Source organism: Oncorhynchus mykiss, chromosome 6 (assembly GCF_057628025.1).
Source record: "Oncorhynchus mykiss isolate SJ-2025 chromosome 6, ASM5762802v1, whole genome shotgun sequence".
NCBI classification, from domain to species: Eukaryota; Metazoa; Chordata; class Actinopteri; order Salmoniformes; family Salmonidae; genus Oncorhynchus; species Oncorhynchus mykiss.
Window position 1 is genome coordinate 22,199,502 of NC_143027.1, and position 17,694 is coordinate 22,217,195.

The 17,694-nt window shown below is 40.4% G+C and overlaps 1 protein-coding gene across 1 annotated transcript in view; it reads right to left on the reverse strand.

The window, feature by feature from the left end:
* Positions 1 to 11,625, reverse strand: part of nr5a1a (nuclear receptor subfamily 5, group A, member 1a) — a 14,481-nt gene extending 2,856 nt beyond the window's left edge. Inside the window, exons 1-5 of the mRNA XM_021605623.3 lie at positions 11,507 to 11,625; positions 11,263 to 11,404; positions 9,761 to 10,419; positions 6,219 to 6,338; positions 342 to 489 (exon numbers count right to left, since the gene is read on the reverse strand). Of these exons, the coding sequence (XP_021461298.2) occupies positions 342 to 489; positions 6,219 to 6,338; positions 9,761 to 10,419; positions 11,263 to 11,404; positions 11,507 to 11,620 (1,183 nt within the window). The 5' untranslated portion in view covers positions 11,621 to 11,625. The remainder of the gene's footprint in view (positions 1 to 341; positions 490 to 6,218; positions 6,339 to 9,760; positions 10,420 to 11,262; positions 11,405 to 11,506) is intronic.
* Between the last annotated feature and the right edge of the window lie 6,069 nt (positions 11,626 to 17,694).

Consider the following 17,694-nt stretch of genomic DNA (forward strand, 5'->3'; position numbering starts at 1 on the left):
TCAACTAAAACCTATTTCCAACAAAAAGTTTGAAAAAGTTATTTGCTCATTCTTAAGTACTACACATCACTGGGTTATACAAACCACAGCTACGACACAAACAAGTATGAAGTACCTCAAACCTAATCAAATTCAAATCTTTGAAAGACCATAGTAGTTTTCAAAGATGATTATTCCATTCTTGAGCTAGCTGTAATGAGCTCTACATGAGCTGTATGTATGCACGCATAACTGTAAGTCGCTTTGGATAAAAGTGTGTTATATTATATACGTATTATAAGACTAATAATCACTGTCTAATGTGGTACAGCATACAGCGTATGTCAATGTGGTTTACTCACTGGGATTGAAGAGGAGGAGGAACTTGAGGCAGGCAACCTCTCTCCTGTCCACCTGCAGGGCTAGTAGCCTCCCAGCCAGCTCCTGTCCTCTCTGGACCAGGCCTGACAGACTCAAGCCAGCCTGTGACCCCACGGATGACAGATCCATCTGCAACACAACACAAAAGGACAACATGAAGTATTATTGTATATGCAGGTTTTAAAGGCCAATTCCAGCACTTTTCAACCTCATATACATTTTCTCCAGCACCGAACCAGTGTCTGCATATGTAAAAACACCGCATTTCTACGATCTATGGTTAAAAAGATAAGAAAGGTCCCCAAAAAATACTTCTCTGTGACAGGTAGCCTAGCGGTTAAGAGTGTCAGGCCAATAACCAAAAGGTTGCTGGTTCAAAACCCTGAGCCAACTAAATTAAAAATCTGTTTATGTGCCCTTGAGCAAGGTACTTAACCCTAATTAGTCTGGATAAGAAACTCTGCTAAATGACTAAAATATAAATATACCTCAAAGTGTAGGATTGAAAGTAAGAAAAACAGAGGGAGGGTATTTTATTACTCCCTACATCATCGTGACTCTCATAGTGTTTGAAAATCACTGTTTTTAATGTCATGGGGTAGAACCTTGTAACTTCATATTTTTTTCTATAAAACGTAGAAATGTGCAGTTTTCACATATGTAGACACTGTTATTGTGCTGGAGATAATGAAAATCAGGTTGAAAAGGGGTGGTGTTACCGACTTGAAATACAGTACAGTACAGCTTCAGTACAGGTTCATAGATGCCATACATCGAGTCTGCAAATGAATGCGATTGGCATTTTATGTAACATATTGGACGTTAAATCCTCAAATTCCACAGTAGCTTCTAGAATGATACAGTGCAACTTTTAAGCTCCTCTTTTCCATTGCAGTCTTTATGAGAAAAAAATTACTTGATTTAAACACGAGGCAAATAAATACCAGCGGCCATCTTTCACCTCTCCTCCCTAAACCCATGAGTCAGTTTCAAGCTGCAGAGACAAGCTGATGGCTGTTTTTTCCTTTTCTGTTCTGCATCTTCCAAGCATAAGAACAAGAGCAGGCAGCAGAAAGTGTTCTCACTCCTTGAATTGTTTTACTTTTTGTTGTGTTACAAATTGGGATTAAAATGGATTTCATTGTCTTTTTTTCTCAACGATCTACAGAAAAGAGCTTTGCACACCTGGATTTTACAATATCTGCCCATTATTCTTTTTTAAACTCTCCAAGCTCCGTCAAGTTGGTTGTTGATCATTGCTAGACATCCATTTTCAAGTCTTGCCATACATTTTCAAGCTGATTTAAATCAAAACTGTAACTATGCCACTCAGGAACATTCAATGTCATCTTGATAAGCAAATCTGATGCATATTTGGCCTTGAGTTTGAGGCTATTGTCCTGCTGAAAGGTGAATTTGTCTCTCGGTGTCTGTAGGAAAGCAGACTGAACCAGGTTTTCCTAGGATTTTGCCTGTGATTGTAGCTGTATTCCATTTATTTTCATCCTAAAAAAAATCCCTAGTCCTTGCTGATGACAAACTGATCCAAACCATGATGCAGCCACCACCATGCTTGAAAATATGAATGGTGGTACTCAGTGATGTGTTGTGTTGGATTTGTCCCCCAAAAATTGCTAACAGGTTTTTGAATATTTGCACTCTGTACAGACTTCCTTCTTTTAACTCTGTCATTTAGGTTAGTATTGTTTAGTAACTGCAATGTTGTTGATCCGTCCTCAGTTTTCTCCTATCACAGCCTTTAAAGTCTGTAACTGTTTTAAAGTCACCTCATGGTTTCCTTCCTTTCCGGCAACTGAGTAAGGAAAGACGCCTGTATCTTTGTAATGACTGGGTGTATTGATAAATCATCCAAAGTTTAATTGATAACTTCACCATGCTCAAAGTGATATTCAGTGTCTGCTTTTATTTTTGTACCAATCTACCAATAGTTGCCATTCTTTGCAAGACATTGGAAAACCTCCCTGGTCTTTGTAGTTGAATCTGCGCTTGAAATACACTACTTGACTGAGGGACCTTACAGATAATTGTACGTGTGGGGTACAGAGATGGGGTAATGATTCCAAAATCATGTTAACCACTATTATTGCACATAGATTTAGTCCATGCAACTTATTATGTGACTTGTTATGCACATGTTTATTCTTGAACGTATTTAGGGTTTCCATACCTAGGTATTGCCGCGGGGCAGCAGGGTAGCCTAGTGGTTAGAGCGTTGGACTAGTAACCGGAAGGTTGCAAGTTCAAACCCCCGAGCTGACAAGGTACAAATCTGTCGTTCTGCCCCTGAATAGGCAGTTAAAAATTATAATTGACTCAAGACGTTTCAGTTTTAAATGTTTTATCAATTTATAAACATTTTAACAACAACAAAAAAATCCACTTTGACATTGTAGGGTATTGTGTGTAAATCAGTGGCACAAAATCTCAATCCATCATAAATTCAGGCACACATCAGAATGTGGAAAAAGTCAAGGGGTATGAAAACTTTCTGAAGGCAATACACTGACCATACAAACATTAGGAACACCTTCCTAATATTGAGTTGCACCCCCTTTTGCCCTCAGAACACTCTCAATTCGTCGGGGCATCAAATCAAATTAAATTGTATTTGTCACATGCGCCGAATTACAACAGGAGTCGACCTTACAGTGAAATGCTTACTTACAGGCCCTTATCCATCAATGAAGTTTCAAGAAAATACCAACAAAAAAAGTAAGAGATAAAAATAACAAATAATTCAAATGCAGCAGTAAATAACAATACTGGGGGTACAATAAAGGGGGTACCGGTACAGAGTCAACGTGCAGGGTCACTGGTGTCGAGGTAATTGAGGTAATATGTACATGTAGGAAGAGTTATTAAAGTGACTATGCATAGATAATAACAGAGAGTAGCAGCAGCATAGAAGATGGGATCGGATGGTAGCCATTTGATTAGCTGTTCAGGAGTTTAATGGCTTGGGGGTAGAAGCTGTTTAGAAGCCTCTTGGACCTAGACTTGGCGCTCTGGTACCGCTTGCTGTGCAGAGAGAACAGTGTATGACTAGGGTGGTTGGAGTCTTTGACAATTTTTAGGGCTTTCCTCTGACACCGCCTGGTGTAGAGGTCCTGGATGGCAGGAAGCTTGGCCCCGGTGATGTACTGGACCGCACGCACTACCCTCTGTAGTGCCTTGCGGTCGGATGCCGAGCAGTTGCCATACCAGGCAGTGATGCAACCTGTCAGGATGCTCTCGATGGTGCAGCTGTAAAACCTTTTGAGGATCTGAGGACCCATGCCAAATCTTTTCAGTCTCCCGAAGGGGAATAGGTTTTGTCGTGCCCTCTTCAGGACTGTCTTGGTGTGCTTGGACCATGTTAGTTTGTTGGTGATGTGGACGGCAAGGAACTTGAAGCTCTCAACCTGCTCCACTGCAGCCCCGTCGATGAGAATGGGTGCGTGCTCGGTCTACCTTTTCCTGTAGTCCACAATCATCTCCTTTGTCTTGATTCTCTCATGCATGTTTCAGTGTTACTTGCCTCGAAGTAGAAGAAGTAGAAGTTAGAAGTTATTTAGCTCATCTGGTAGGCTTGTGTCACTGGGCAGCTCTCGGCTGTGCTTCCCTTAGTAGGTTGTACTAGCTTGCAAGCCCTGCCACATCAGGCGAACGTCGGAGCCGGTGTAGCACGATTCGATCTTAGTCCTGTATTGACGCTTTGCCTGTTTGATGGTTCGTCGGAGGGCATAGCGGAATTTCTTATAAGCTTCCAGGTTAGAGTCCCGCTTCTTGATAGTGGCAGCTCTACCCTTTAGCTCAGTGCGAATGTTGCCTGTAATCCATGGCTTCTGGTTGGGGTATGTATGTACAGTCACTGTGGGGACGACGTCCTTGATGCACTTATTGATAAAACCAGTGACTGACGTGGTGTACTCCTCAATGCCATCAGAAAAATCCTGGAACATATCCAGTCTGTGCTAGCAAAACAGTCCTGTAGCTTAGCATCTGCTTCATCTGATCACTTTTTTTATAGAGTGAGTCACTGGTGCTTCCTGCTTTAATTTTTGCTTGTAAGAAGGAATCAAGAGGATAGAATTATGGCCAGATTTGCCAAATGGAGGGGGAGGGAGAGCTTTGTACGCATCCCTATGTGTGGAGTAAAGGTGGTCTAGAATTTCTTTCCCTCTGGTTGCACATTTAACATGCTGATAGAAATTAGGTAAAACTGATTTAAGTTTCCCTGCATTAAAGTCCCCGGCCACTAGGAGCGGCGCCTCTGGGTGAGCTTTTCCTGTTTGCTTATGGCAGTATATAGCTCATTGAGTGCGGTTTTAGTGCCAGCATCGGTCCGTGGTGGTATGTAGACAGCTACAAAAAATACAGATGAAAAGTCTCTAGGTAGATAGTGTGGTCTACAGCTTATCATGGGACACTCTACCTCAGGCGAGCAAAACCTTGAGACTTCCTTAGATATCAGGCACTAGCTGTTGTTTACATATATGCATAGGCCCCCGCCCCGTGTCTTACCAGAGGCTTCTGTTCTATCCTGCCGATGGAGTGTATAACCCGCCAGTTGTATGTTCTTAATGTCGTCGTTCAGCCACGACTCGGTGAAACATAAGATATTGCAGTTTTTAATGTTCTGTTGGTAGGATATACTGTACGTGCTTTCAGTTCGTCCCATTTATTATCCAGCGATTGAACGTTAGCTAGCAGGACGGAAGGCAAAGGCAGATTAGGCATTCGTCGCCTGATCCTCACAAGGCACCCTGATCTTTTTCCGCAAAATCTCTGTTTCCTTCTCCGGCAAATGACGGGGATCTGAGCATGGTTGGGTTTCTGAAGTATATCCCTCCCATCCGAATAATTGAAAAGAAACTCTTCGTTAATCTGAGGTGAGTAATCACCGTTCTGATGTCCTGAAGCTCTTTTCAGTCATAATAGACAGTAGCAGCAACATTATGTAAAATACAAGTTACGAACAAAGTGAAAAAACAAACAAAATAGCATGGTTGGTTAAAAGCCTATTAGACGGCAGCCCTCCCCTCCGGCGCCATCTTCAGATGAACTATACAAGGTGTTGAAATGCCAATGTCAACTCCAATGCTTCCCACAGTTGTGTCAAGTTGGCTGGATGTCCTTTGGGGGTGGACCATCAATGATAGAAATGGAAAACTATTGAGTGTGAAAAACCCAGCAGCGTTGCAGTTCTTGACATACTCAAACCGGTGCACCTGACACTTACTACCATATCCCGTTCAAAGGCACTTAAATCTTCTGTCTTGTACATTCACCCTCTGAATAGCACACCTATACAATTCATGTCTCATTTGTTTCAAGGCTTAAAAATCCTTATTTAACTTGTCTCCTCCCCTTCATGTACACCGGTTGAACTGGATTTAACAAGTGACATCGATAAGGGACCATACAGTAGCTTTTACCTGGATTCACCCGGTCAGTCTTTGCCATTGAAAGAGCAGGTGTTCTTAATGTTTTGTACACTCAGTGTAGTCCCACTTTATATTGTGTCACTAAAATAATGTGTGGTAATTCCACTGGTACAGCGTAATAACAGTAATTACTGTGTAGATACACATTACTGCAACAACAAAGAAAACAACCTATTGCTATCCATGGAGGTTGTGTATCTGTAATGACTACATGATGAATGTGTGTGTGTGTGTGTGTGTGTGTGTGTGTGTGTGTGTGTGTGTGTGTGTGTGTGTGTGTGTGTGTGTGTGTGTGTGTGTGTGTGTGTGTGTGTGTGTGCGTGTGTGTGTGTGTGAGTGAGTGTATGTATGTCTGATATTCATGAATGTATGATTGTATTAATTTCATGTTGGAACTGCAAGGCTGCTTACCTCCTGGCCAGTAACCAGCAGCAGGCTGCTCTCCTTCCCGTGCTGCACTTGTCTGAAGACATGGTCCAGGACCAGCAGCTCAGACCAGCAGTTGTGAAGAAGCTTCATCTGGTCCCCCACCTTAAAGTAGAATCAGAAAACAACAGGTCACATCAAAGCTCAAACTCATTCCACACAGCTGGACAAGCATAGGAATAGTGGAGAACCAATCTAATATCAAACCCAATGTCAAATAAAACAGCCTACACTGATATTAAAATCTCAAGCAGGCATCAATCTAACATCAACCCCCTTAAAAGCTATCATCCACATGGGATAGCGTGGTCCCACCTGAAACACACATAGCTACATGGACAGATAAATGGGGTGACCATAAAACCAAGAGAGGAAGATGAGGGTCCTTGTGCCATATTTCCAGCATCTGGGGCTGGTGTCAATGTCTCGCGAATCATCACCTTGTATTTACGAGCCACAGAGATGACCTCTCCCACCTCCTCACCGCTCCCTGTCCTCCGTCACCTCCCTTGCCCCCGCCCAACAGGGGGGAGGGGGGGGGGGGGTGATTGGATGCTTCTCATTGCTAGCACATATTACCCTGGGTGCCGAAGGACGACACTGTCAGTAATTCTGCAGCTGGTGACACAGAGTGTTCCTGAAGCCCCCAAATAGCACCAGGACACACATTCATCTGGCATGGGGATGACAGAATTACTACCCCTTCAATGGAACTATATATCTATCTAGAGGAGGAGTCCAATCTTGCTCCCAGTCAGAGCTACAGGACCAACACACAACATCTTGATTCATCATACTTCTCAAGGAGGATTCAGCACACAGACACAACATTTTACACACACACACACACTCACATACACACAGTGAACGTTCAGTCAAGGGACATTCAGTCTTGGCTGGCAGAAACAGGGAAGCAAAAACCTGCCTCACTCAGTGCCATTACATAACTATCGGAATTTGGCTTTGAGACCAATACAGATGTTTTGGAGATCAGACAGACAGGTCTAAAACCATCGAACAATAAATATGTATCTTTCTTTTCATCAACATTTAGTAAAGGGCTGCTATAATGCACCAACCCTGTATGCACGTAATGGTGTTTGATCAAATGCTACAGGTATGTCAATGTCAGATACTGTATGTAAAAACTCAAGTAACGGGCAGCTTCTGACACAAACATACTGGCAATGCCCAAGGTAAATTTAGCAGATGATAGCTCAATTTTTCCTGTGCAAATATGAACAATGAGAGACAAAATACTGGGCCGTGGAGAGAGAACTGACATTCCCCTGTTATCGTCTGGATGGAATGTAATTACTCAGAGAGATAGCTCTTTCTGCAGGAGGCTCTCTCTCTCCTGGCAAACATCCACCGCTTTGTGCTCGCCTCGCACTGTTCACGTCTACAACCTCACAATTGGTTGCAATTTAGCCAGGATACATCAGAGGTACGTAACATGACTGAAATCCATGCAGTTCAAATTTTACTGTTGGCTTTGCACGATCAACATGCCGGAGGCAACACTAAAGTGGCTCTCCAATTTTCCATAATCATAATCCCATAGCTAGATTATATTACACACGATTACATCAAATAATATATGCTGGCCATTTTCTCATATTGTATTTGAAACAAAACCCCATCACTGTCATTTATGCTATTTTTCAGACTGTTGTTTATCCAGGGGCAGAATCCTCCTCCCCAGTCAGGTCTAACTCCATAGTACTGATGATGCTGCCATAACTACTACTGGCCACTGATCACTGCATCAGATCATTGGTCCTCAGAGGCATATAGGCCTACCGATCATAAAATAACCCAGTTAAAAGAGTAAAGTGAAGAATGGGACCACTGTGTGTGTCCCCATGACACAGTCTTTACATAGATACTATGTTCCTATCTCACCACACAATGGACTCGCTGTCTCACAGATAAGGCTAACAGACAAATAACAATAATGTGACAAGAAGTTGCTTCTAAATACAGTCAATTCAGATGGGTGCTAAATATTTTTCGAATAATACATGTCAAAGAGCAAACAATCTATTAGTATGTTCCCGTCGCCAGCCATTCTCTGGCCGATGACAGCATCAATAAAATCAATAGCATAGTGAGGATTGAGCAATATCACTGGTCAGCCTTCACCAACACCAGCATGCACTGTCTCCTTTAGGCCACCTATCTGTAACATGCCCAGAGGCCTATACTACCAATCAGGTTTGAGGAGATATCGAGGTAACGTTGGTCAACCCAGAGTTCATCTCGGGATAACCGGTACCACGAAAGTGGCTAACCTTTTAACCAGGTACATTTCTATGGCAACGAATCCTCAGAACTAACCTGCAGGGTAACTCAGAGCTTACTCCATTTATCCTGAATGAAGTGGCTGAGCCGCGAGTTGAGGACCAATGAAATCAGATTCCCTCCCTTTCGCAAAGATTGCGTCATCATCCCCTTCATATTTTTTTATTTTTATTTACAATGTTAATTTTAAAATACCTATCACATTACACATTTAGTAATGACAGAACGCATTTCAAACATCACGCACCGTAAAACGTTTGTAGTTATGACTTAATACAATTATTTTACAGGTGGGAGTGGGGGAAATGTTGCTTGTGCACACCAAAGCCGGTATTAATGATAAGTAACCAAATAAAGACGGCCTTTCTAAAAGCCTATTTCACACCATAGCCTGCTAAATATGCTACATAAATTGTATTTCATTTTGATTTCTACACAAATTAAAATGTGGCACTGACTCGCCCATGGATTGATGCTACAGCACTGTCTCCATGAAGAGTTCGGCATTCGACTAGCCACGTGGCAGATGAGCAATATCCACCGTCGTAGAATACAGGTGAAGCCTTAGATGGAATGTGAAGCTAACTGAAGCTGGCTAGCTTTAGAAAACACCTGAGTAGATCTAGCTTCCTTCGTAGTTTACCCCTCTGGTCAGTCACCACAGTGTCAAACAACAGTATTGATTTCACTCTCCTCTTGGGGCCGGGGAGTAACATATGACTGGAGCCATAACTCATGCTGTACAAGTATGGCACAACTCAATTACACCCTTCAGTTGACAAAGAGACTCAATGTATAAGGCCTATCTGACATGGACAGTGATGCATCCCAAATCATTACCCAGAGGGAGATACATTGGGTTATGATGTCACCTCTTTAACTGCTGCTCTATTTGAGGGCCTCCACCAGAAACAAGGAGGGGCAGAAACAATGATAATTATCTGTCATAGTAAATCTAACATTTTTACACAGGCCTTTGTTCTTTACTGCCATAATGTGTGTGTGTGTGGGTGCAGGGTTTCAGAAAGAGGATCAAGAAACATTAAGATATCAAAGCTAAAATTGTTTATCTTCAATATTCTTGATATCACTTATGAATGAAGTAGAATAATAAGATCATCACAATGATAAGATATGATACTGTGATCATTATTCTAAGAATAATTTCTAAATGTGCATGTCTCTCCTATCATTTCTGTGTGGACAGGGTCTGGGAAGCTTACCTTGAGCTCCTTGAAGAAGATGCAGCTCCTGGCCCACTCCACTATGGAGAACAGAGTCTGGTCAGCCATGCGACACATGAGGCTGAAGGTGCTGAGCCTGTCCTGCCGGCCCCGGCCACTCTGCTCCTGCTGCAGGAAGGCCATGATCTTACTCTGCACCTGCATCTCGTCTGGGTCGCAGCGCAGCAGCTCTAGCACCAGGGGGGAGAGGGGGGGAGGCTGTGGGGAGCCTCCGGAGGGGTACACATCCGGAAAGGGGTACCCCACCAGAGACTCTGGGGAGCTTGTGTGGTGGTCAGAGTACTCAGACTTGATGGCCCTGCTGGGGAATGCTGTGCACAGGTACTGGGTAGGCAGGGGTCCATGGGGCTGCATGGCCACCCCCAGGGAGGAGGGTCCGTAGAGGCTGGCCTCATAGTCTGTGGGGGTGATGGAGGCTGGGATGGAGGGCATGAGGCCTTTGGGGAGGGATGGGAGGCTGTGCAGGGTTCCAGTGAAGCCATAGTTAGTTTGTACAGGGGAGAGCTGTGGAGGAGCAGACTCCAGCTTGAAGCCCGTGGAACGTATCAAAGCCTTCTTCTGCTGCTTCATGGCTCTGTCCCGCTTGTACATGGGGCCAAACTTATTCCTGCCCCCACGCATGCGGTCTGCACGCACAGCTGTCACAGAAAGAGACAAGGAGTGGGGAAACAGAACTATATCAACAACAGTGGGTCTTTATATGGATTGTTACTATGCTACTACAGCTTATTATTATTTTATTGTTCAAATATATATCACTGCAAATACAGCACAGGAAAAGTGCACAGGAAATAGCCTATTTTAGTCAGGAATATGTGTTTGACAGTTTCCTGAACCAATTTTTGGGAAAAGCAATGTAAAACAAACACACGGGTATCATACTACTTTATTCTATTACACAATTCTCTTTTTGACATTTTACTGTACACAACATGTGCTAATGCCTTTGCAATTACACAATGGTACCGTGTTGATGTAAATATTAAGTATCCTTTTAAAACCACAGCGAGAAGCCCAGAGTCGTATTAGCAAATCAAGAATGTGTCATTTCTCCGCGGAAACAGGTGCTTAATTTTCGCATCACAGCCTGGGTGGGAATCACTGGTGTACTCCGCGCTCTGGCCACATCATGTTTTTGCGTCCCATAAAACCACGGACGCTAAACTTCTCTACTCTGTATATTGTCTGTCCCTAATTCAAAACAAAGCTAACACTACAACTTTTGCGAAAATATTTAACAATTCAGAAGCAACTGATACTAAGACATTAGGCTATTGCATCCCTTGAGGCCTACAGGCCAGGCCATATGTTGGACATATTTCGGGCATATAGCAAATTATAACAAAACTCATATAGATTCAATCATATTCAAATGAAAAAATATGCCAAAACATTTAAAGGCTTATTTTTTTCTGGACAATAAGGTTGAAATCCACTCAATGATAATGTCAAAGGAAGGGGTGAGATGAAGAGAACCATACCTTCTAATCTCATGCCAACATCGAGGCATTTCTGGAATCGGCAGCAGGGACATCTCTTCCGCTGTGTTTTGTCTATTTTACACTCCTGGTTTTCTGCACAAGTATACCTCTTCTTGTTTTGGACTGTCCTCTTGAAGAAGCCCTGGAGAAAATATCTATCCTACATTAGTTTGATGAGCCACAATACCCACAAACACAGGAAAAAATGGAAATTTAAAAAAGGAATCATTCCAAATGAAAATACCTTACAACTTTCACATGTAAGGAGTCCATAGTGGTATCCTGAGACCTTATCGCCACAAACAGGACACAATTCTTCCAAATCTTCATCATAGTTGTAGTCCATTACGCCTACCATCAATGGAACGCCTGGTTCGCAAATAAAAGCAAGGGTCAAGAAAAACGGATGAAGCAGGGATGTAACGAATAAATAAATTAAAATAATGTACAGTTTCTTAATCAAATTCATTTACGGCCCTTGACAAATTTGAAAATGCAGTACGAAATTGTAGGATTCTGTGCAGCTGTGAAATAATATCTGCTTTAAATCAAACTTCCAAAAGGCTTAAAACCTACTATATATATATAAACTATATATATATATATATATAGTTTCGCTAATAATAATCTTAATGTGGGTTAATATATATATTGCGAAAAATAGAAAAATAAATGTATTTCCACAATAAATATGTTAGATTGATGATACGGTGATATTAGCGTTTTTCAGAGAGCTGATTGACAATAGTTTCAGTCTATTTCACAAAAATAAGACCGACGATTCCATAATGCATGGAAGCAAACAAAAAAACATTGATATTTACGATTGATTAAAATCCAATGTAAAACCTTTTTTTTTAAATGTTATGATAAGAATGGCAAATGTTTAAACGGATTCGACCAAATATAACGTGTATTGGTTGATTACCTTTATCGCCCCCTTCTTCCAAGTGGTTATTCCTATTAATCAAGAAATGCCTCAGACTAGGATAGAATAACGCGTTTTATAATCCACACCTACAAACACGACACGAGCACAAGTCCTTTACTCAGGGCTCTCTCACCTTCTACTGGGAGGTTGGCCAAAGAGCGGTGGATGCGACCACCTATCTTGAGAAAACAACCTATGTGTGGTACAGTACCACACATAGTACCATTTTAAGGAGAATGTCTTTAACCAAAACAGTGTCAAATAGGAACGGAGGATGATCGAAAGTGATAATAGCCTATCCATTATTATGATTATTAATACTGTTATGATTATTATTATTATTGTTATTGTCGTTGTCGTTGTTTTTATTATTACTGCTATTATAGCATCGTTAGGCTATAACGATTGTTATTACATTTTTGTTATTATTCATGTTGTTTGTTATTATCGATATTATCATAATCATCAGTCGTTTTGTTTTCGTAATTAAGATCCAGAGTTAGTTTTAATTCTGTGACTAAGTTATGACTTTAGGCCATATGAATGTGAACAGTAATAACTTAATTAAACAAGAAATTAGTAGACCTATAGCTTACGAATCAACGGTCCTTTGGCGTATTATTTCACATTTAGTCCTTACTATTTTTATAATAATTTTTCAGGAATCAATAGACTCGATCTATAATAGGAAACGCAGACCCAATGCATGAGTTAATTATATTCCAAGGCCGTTTAAACAATAGCCTACATTTCGACAAGGGGTGTTAGGCTAACTAGCTTTTATAATTATTTTTGACAAAATAGGAAGATAATATCCAATAAGTAGGCTTAATTGTTTTGTTTTTCTATAGGCTATTTTGTAGAATTAATTTCGATTCACTACTTCACATTGGACTATATTTGCTGTTTTGGCAATTACTTTAGATGCAAACGGCTTAAAAATATATAACTACATCTATTAGTCTAGGCTACTCTATACCTCAAGGTCAGATATCAAGGGAAAGCATTTCATTTAGTACCATTTTGATTTCAAATGCAGAATAAAACTGTATTTTTTCTTATTATTTCCTTATTTCTTATTATTTCCTTTATTCTCCCCCAAAAAAGTTTGCAAGGAGAAATAGTTTGGAACCTATTGAATAACTAGCTATTCCTTGAATAGACTGCTGAATATGCCAGGTTAATATAATATTTGTCTTGCAATATGGTTAAAGGCTTCGACACAAACAAATGAAGTGCAGACTGAATATCTTTATTTAAATGTTGATCTATCTGCTTACTAAATCATTTTAAATAGGCTATTCTATATGAACGTGCAACAACAAAATAGAGGCATATTACAAAATAAAAGATTGCATAAACCTACAGTATCTGTGGGTTTACAAATCGCAAATAACTAAAAGTTCATGTAGGCATATCCGAAGCTTCAGACAATTCTACACATTCCGCTAGCGGATTTGTTTACTTACCTTGTGCCTTTTCTCCTAACATGGTATTACCTATAAGGCAGGCTAGACGTCGACGACAATAAAACCTATTAAAGAAGATGCTGCAAAACTTTGACCACTTTGTATGTCACATACAATCCGAATCTGCAATACAAATTCGTAGCCTAATAAACAAATAATTCAGGATAATGGTGATCTCCACGAATAACTGCAGTCATTTCCAGCGTTCTCTTTGCTTTTCTTTCTTTATCAAATAGCAAAAAAGTTACTAAAGTTCTTATTGGTCATCGTCATGTGACGACCACGGAAACGATGATGCGCCCTTTTTCCCATCCAAGCATGCAGATAATAACTGAGATGCACATATACATGAGTAGACAGACACACAGTGTATCGTATGGGTCTGTTATGCCAAATGTATTTGTAAAAAATATAGCAGATTTCAAACATGTATATTATTCATCACTGATAGGCCTGTTATGCTTTCAGTACTCATATTGTAAGACACAATGCATTTGGAAGAAATGTATGTAAAACAATCAGAAAACATTTACTTTTGATTTACATGTCATATATATTTCATGCATGGCATTTCAGACATTTTTCTGAGAGATTATTCCAGTATCACTACCTGAGAGGTTGTACCTGCATGGTCCCTGCAGGAATGAGCTCTATGAGAAAAATGTCAGTTAAAAACGTCTGTGGTCACAAGGACTCTCTATCCATATGATATGTCTGTCCTTAACCACTGTGTATGCCAGTTCAATAAACTCATGTCATTATTCATGGAAACTGGCATACTGTGGCTATGAGACGAGAGGTCTTCAGTTGTATAAAATGTGTATTCAATATGCAGTACCAGTGAAAAGTTTGGACACACCTACTCATTCAAGGGGTTTTCTTTATTCTTACTATTTTCTATTTTCTATGAAATAACACATAAGGAAATATGTAGTAACCAAAGAAGTGGTAAACAAATTCAAATATATTTTATATTTGAGATTCTTCAATGTAGCCACCCTTTGCCTTGATGACAGCTTTGCACACTCTTGGCATTCTCTCAACCAGCTTCATGAGGTAGTCACCTGGAATGCATTTCAATTAACAGGTGTGCCTTGTTAAAAGTTAATTTGTGGAATTTCTTTCCTTAATGTGTTTAAGCCAATCGGTTGTGTTGTGACAAGGTAGGGGTGGCGTACAGAAGATAGCCCTATTAGGTAAAAGACCAAATCCATATTATGGCAAGAACAGCTCAAATAAGCAAAGAGAAACGACAGTCCATCATTACTTTAAGTCATAAAGGTCAATCAATCCGGAAAAGTTTCTTCAAGTGCAGTCACAAAAACCATCAAGCACTATGATGAAACTGGATCTCACGAGGACCGCCACAGGAAAAGAAGACCCAGAGTTACCTCTGCTGCAGAGGATAATAATGGCACAGGGCTAGATGAAATGCCAGGCTGACTTCTTGTCCCAGTCCGGCCCTGCCAACCATTGTTTATGGTCATACAGTTCGAGGACAGGATCAATGCAGGAGTTTCCACTATTACATTTCTGTTACATTATTCACATACGGTTCACGGTTGCAAAGACGTAATGAAAATAACTAAAATTGGTCATTATTATATCAGCAGCATTTTAACAGAAACTCAGTAACTATAATAGGGAAATTAGCTCTTTGGGACTAAGGCTAAGGAGACATCTATCCATCACTCTATGTTGTATGTCTCCTAAAGTGCACTGTCCCCATTGCAGTGAAGGATCTTAGTATGGAACAGTGACCCTTCAAGGTCTCTGATTAGGCACAAAAAGGTCCTTGAATGGGTTCTCTACACATCCATTTATTATATCCAAGAGGCAGAAAACAAACATTGAGCCCACTGTCAGGACGGGGTGATGAGGAGGAGGAGGGCCCGCAGTTGCAGACACCAGGCCTCTTGTCAATGAATCACAGAAATATGGCCTATCTAATGTTTTTCTCCAGCACTCTTTTGTTTTGCAAGTGTGCTGTGGCTACAGGTCAATGGTGCCCCAGCATCAGAAGTCCTCTGTCTCTGTCTCTGAGATATATTAGTATAATAAGTAAAGAGCAAGATTGGGACTGGGATATTGTTTTGACTTCATCGTTTATATTTTACTCATTGTGCCCTCTGCAGCTATTTTCTGCCAAAACAGCAGAATCTCTGCAATAAAAAATGATAGGAAAACAATTGCTTTATAGGTGAAAGTGCATTCATGTTAATCTGTTTTACATGTAATAAAAAAAAAAAGAAGAGTAAATATGTCACAAAAAAGTTGAAGTATTATATTTTTAGAACATTTAATTGAATATATTTTTGATATTATTATGCTACAGAAAAGATGTGCTGTCTGATGGTTCAGACATGGATGGAATTACAATAGGACAGACTGACTGGGTGTAAAGTGCCTTCAGAAACTATTCACACCCTTTTTCCACATTTTGTTGTGTTACAGCCTGAATTTAAAACGGATTCGATGTAGATTTTTTTTGTCACTGGACTACACACAATACACCATAATATCAAAGTGGAATTATGTTTTCCTAAATGTTTACAAATTAATAAAAAATGAAAAGATTAACTGTCTTGAGTCAATAAGTATTCAACCCCTTTTTTATGGCAAGCCAAAATAAGTTCTGGAGTAAAAATGTGCTTAACAAGTCATATAATAAGTTGCATGGTCCCACTCTGTGTGCAATAATAGTGTTTAACATGATTTTTGAATGACTACTTCATTTCTGTACTCCACACATACAATTATCTGTAAAGTACTTCAGTCGAGCAGTGAATTTCAAACAATTCAACCACAAAGACCAAGGAGGTTTTCCAATGCCTCACAAAGAAGTTGGTAGATAGGTAAAAATGTAAAAAGCAGACATATCCCTTTGAGCATGGTGAAGTTATTAATTACACGTTGGATGGTGTATCAATACACCCAGTCACTACACAGATACAGGGGTCCTTCCTTACTCAGTTGCCGGAGAGGAAGGAAACCGCTCAGGGATTTCACCATGAGGCCAATGGTGACTTTAAACAGTTACAGTGTGTAATGGCTGTGATAGGAGAAAACTGAGGATGAGTCAAAAACATTGTAGTGACTTCACAATACTAAGCTAATTGACAGAGTGAAAAGAAGGAAGCTTGTACCGAATAAAACTATTCCAAAACTTGCATCCTGTTTGCAACAAGGCACTAAAGTATTACTGCAAAAAAATTTGGCAAAGCAATACACTTTTTGCCCTTAATACAATGTGTTATGTTTTGGGCAAACACAATACATCACTGAGTACCACTCTGCATATTTTCAAGCATAGTGGTGGCTGAATCATATGCATATTTTTTTGAACCTTTATTTAACTAGGCAAGTCAGTTAAGAACAAAATCTTATTTTCAATGACAGCCTGGGAACAGTGGGTTAACTGCCTGTTCAGTGGCAGAACGACAGATTTGTACCTCGTCAGCTCAGGGATTTGATCTTGCAACCTTTACAGTTACTAGTCCAACGCTCTAACCACTAGGCTACGCTGTCGCCACTTGTAATCGTTAAGGACCGGGGAGTTTTTCAGATAAAAAAGAAACAGAATAGAGCTAAGCACAAGCAAATTCCTAGAAGAAAACCTGCTTCAGTCTGCTTTCCACCAGACACTGGGAGACAAATTCACCTTTCAGCAGGACAATAACCTAAAACACAAGGCCAAATCTACACTGGAGTTGCTTACCAATAAGACAGTGAATGTTCCTGAGTGGCCGAGTTACAGTTCTTACTTAAATCTACTTGAACATCTATGGCCAGACCTGAAAATGGTTGTCTAGAAATGATCAACAATGAATTTGACAGAGCTTGAAGATTTTTTTAAAGAAAAATTGGCAAATGTTGCACAATCCAGGTGCGGAAAGCTCTTAGAGACTTAACCAGAAAGACTCACAGCTGCAATCACTGCCAAAGGTGGTTCTACAAACTATTGGCTCAGGCATGTGAATACTCATGTAAATAAGATATATATAAATAAGATGTTTTCACTTTGTCATTATG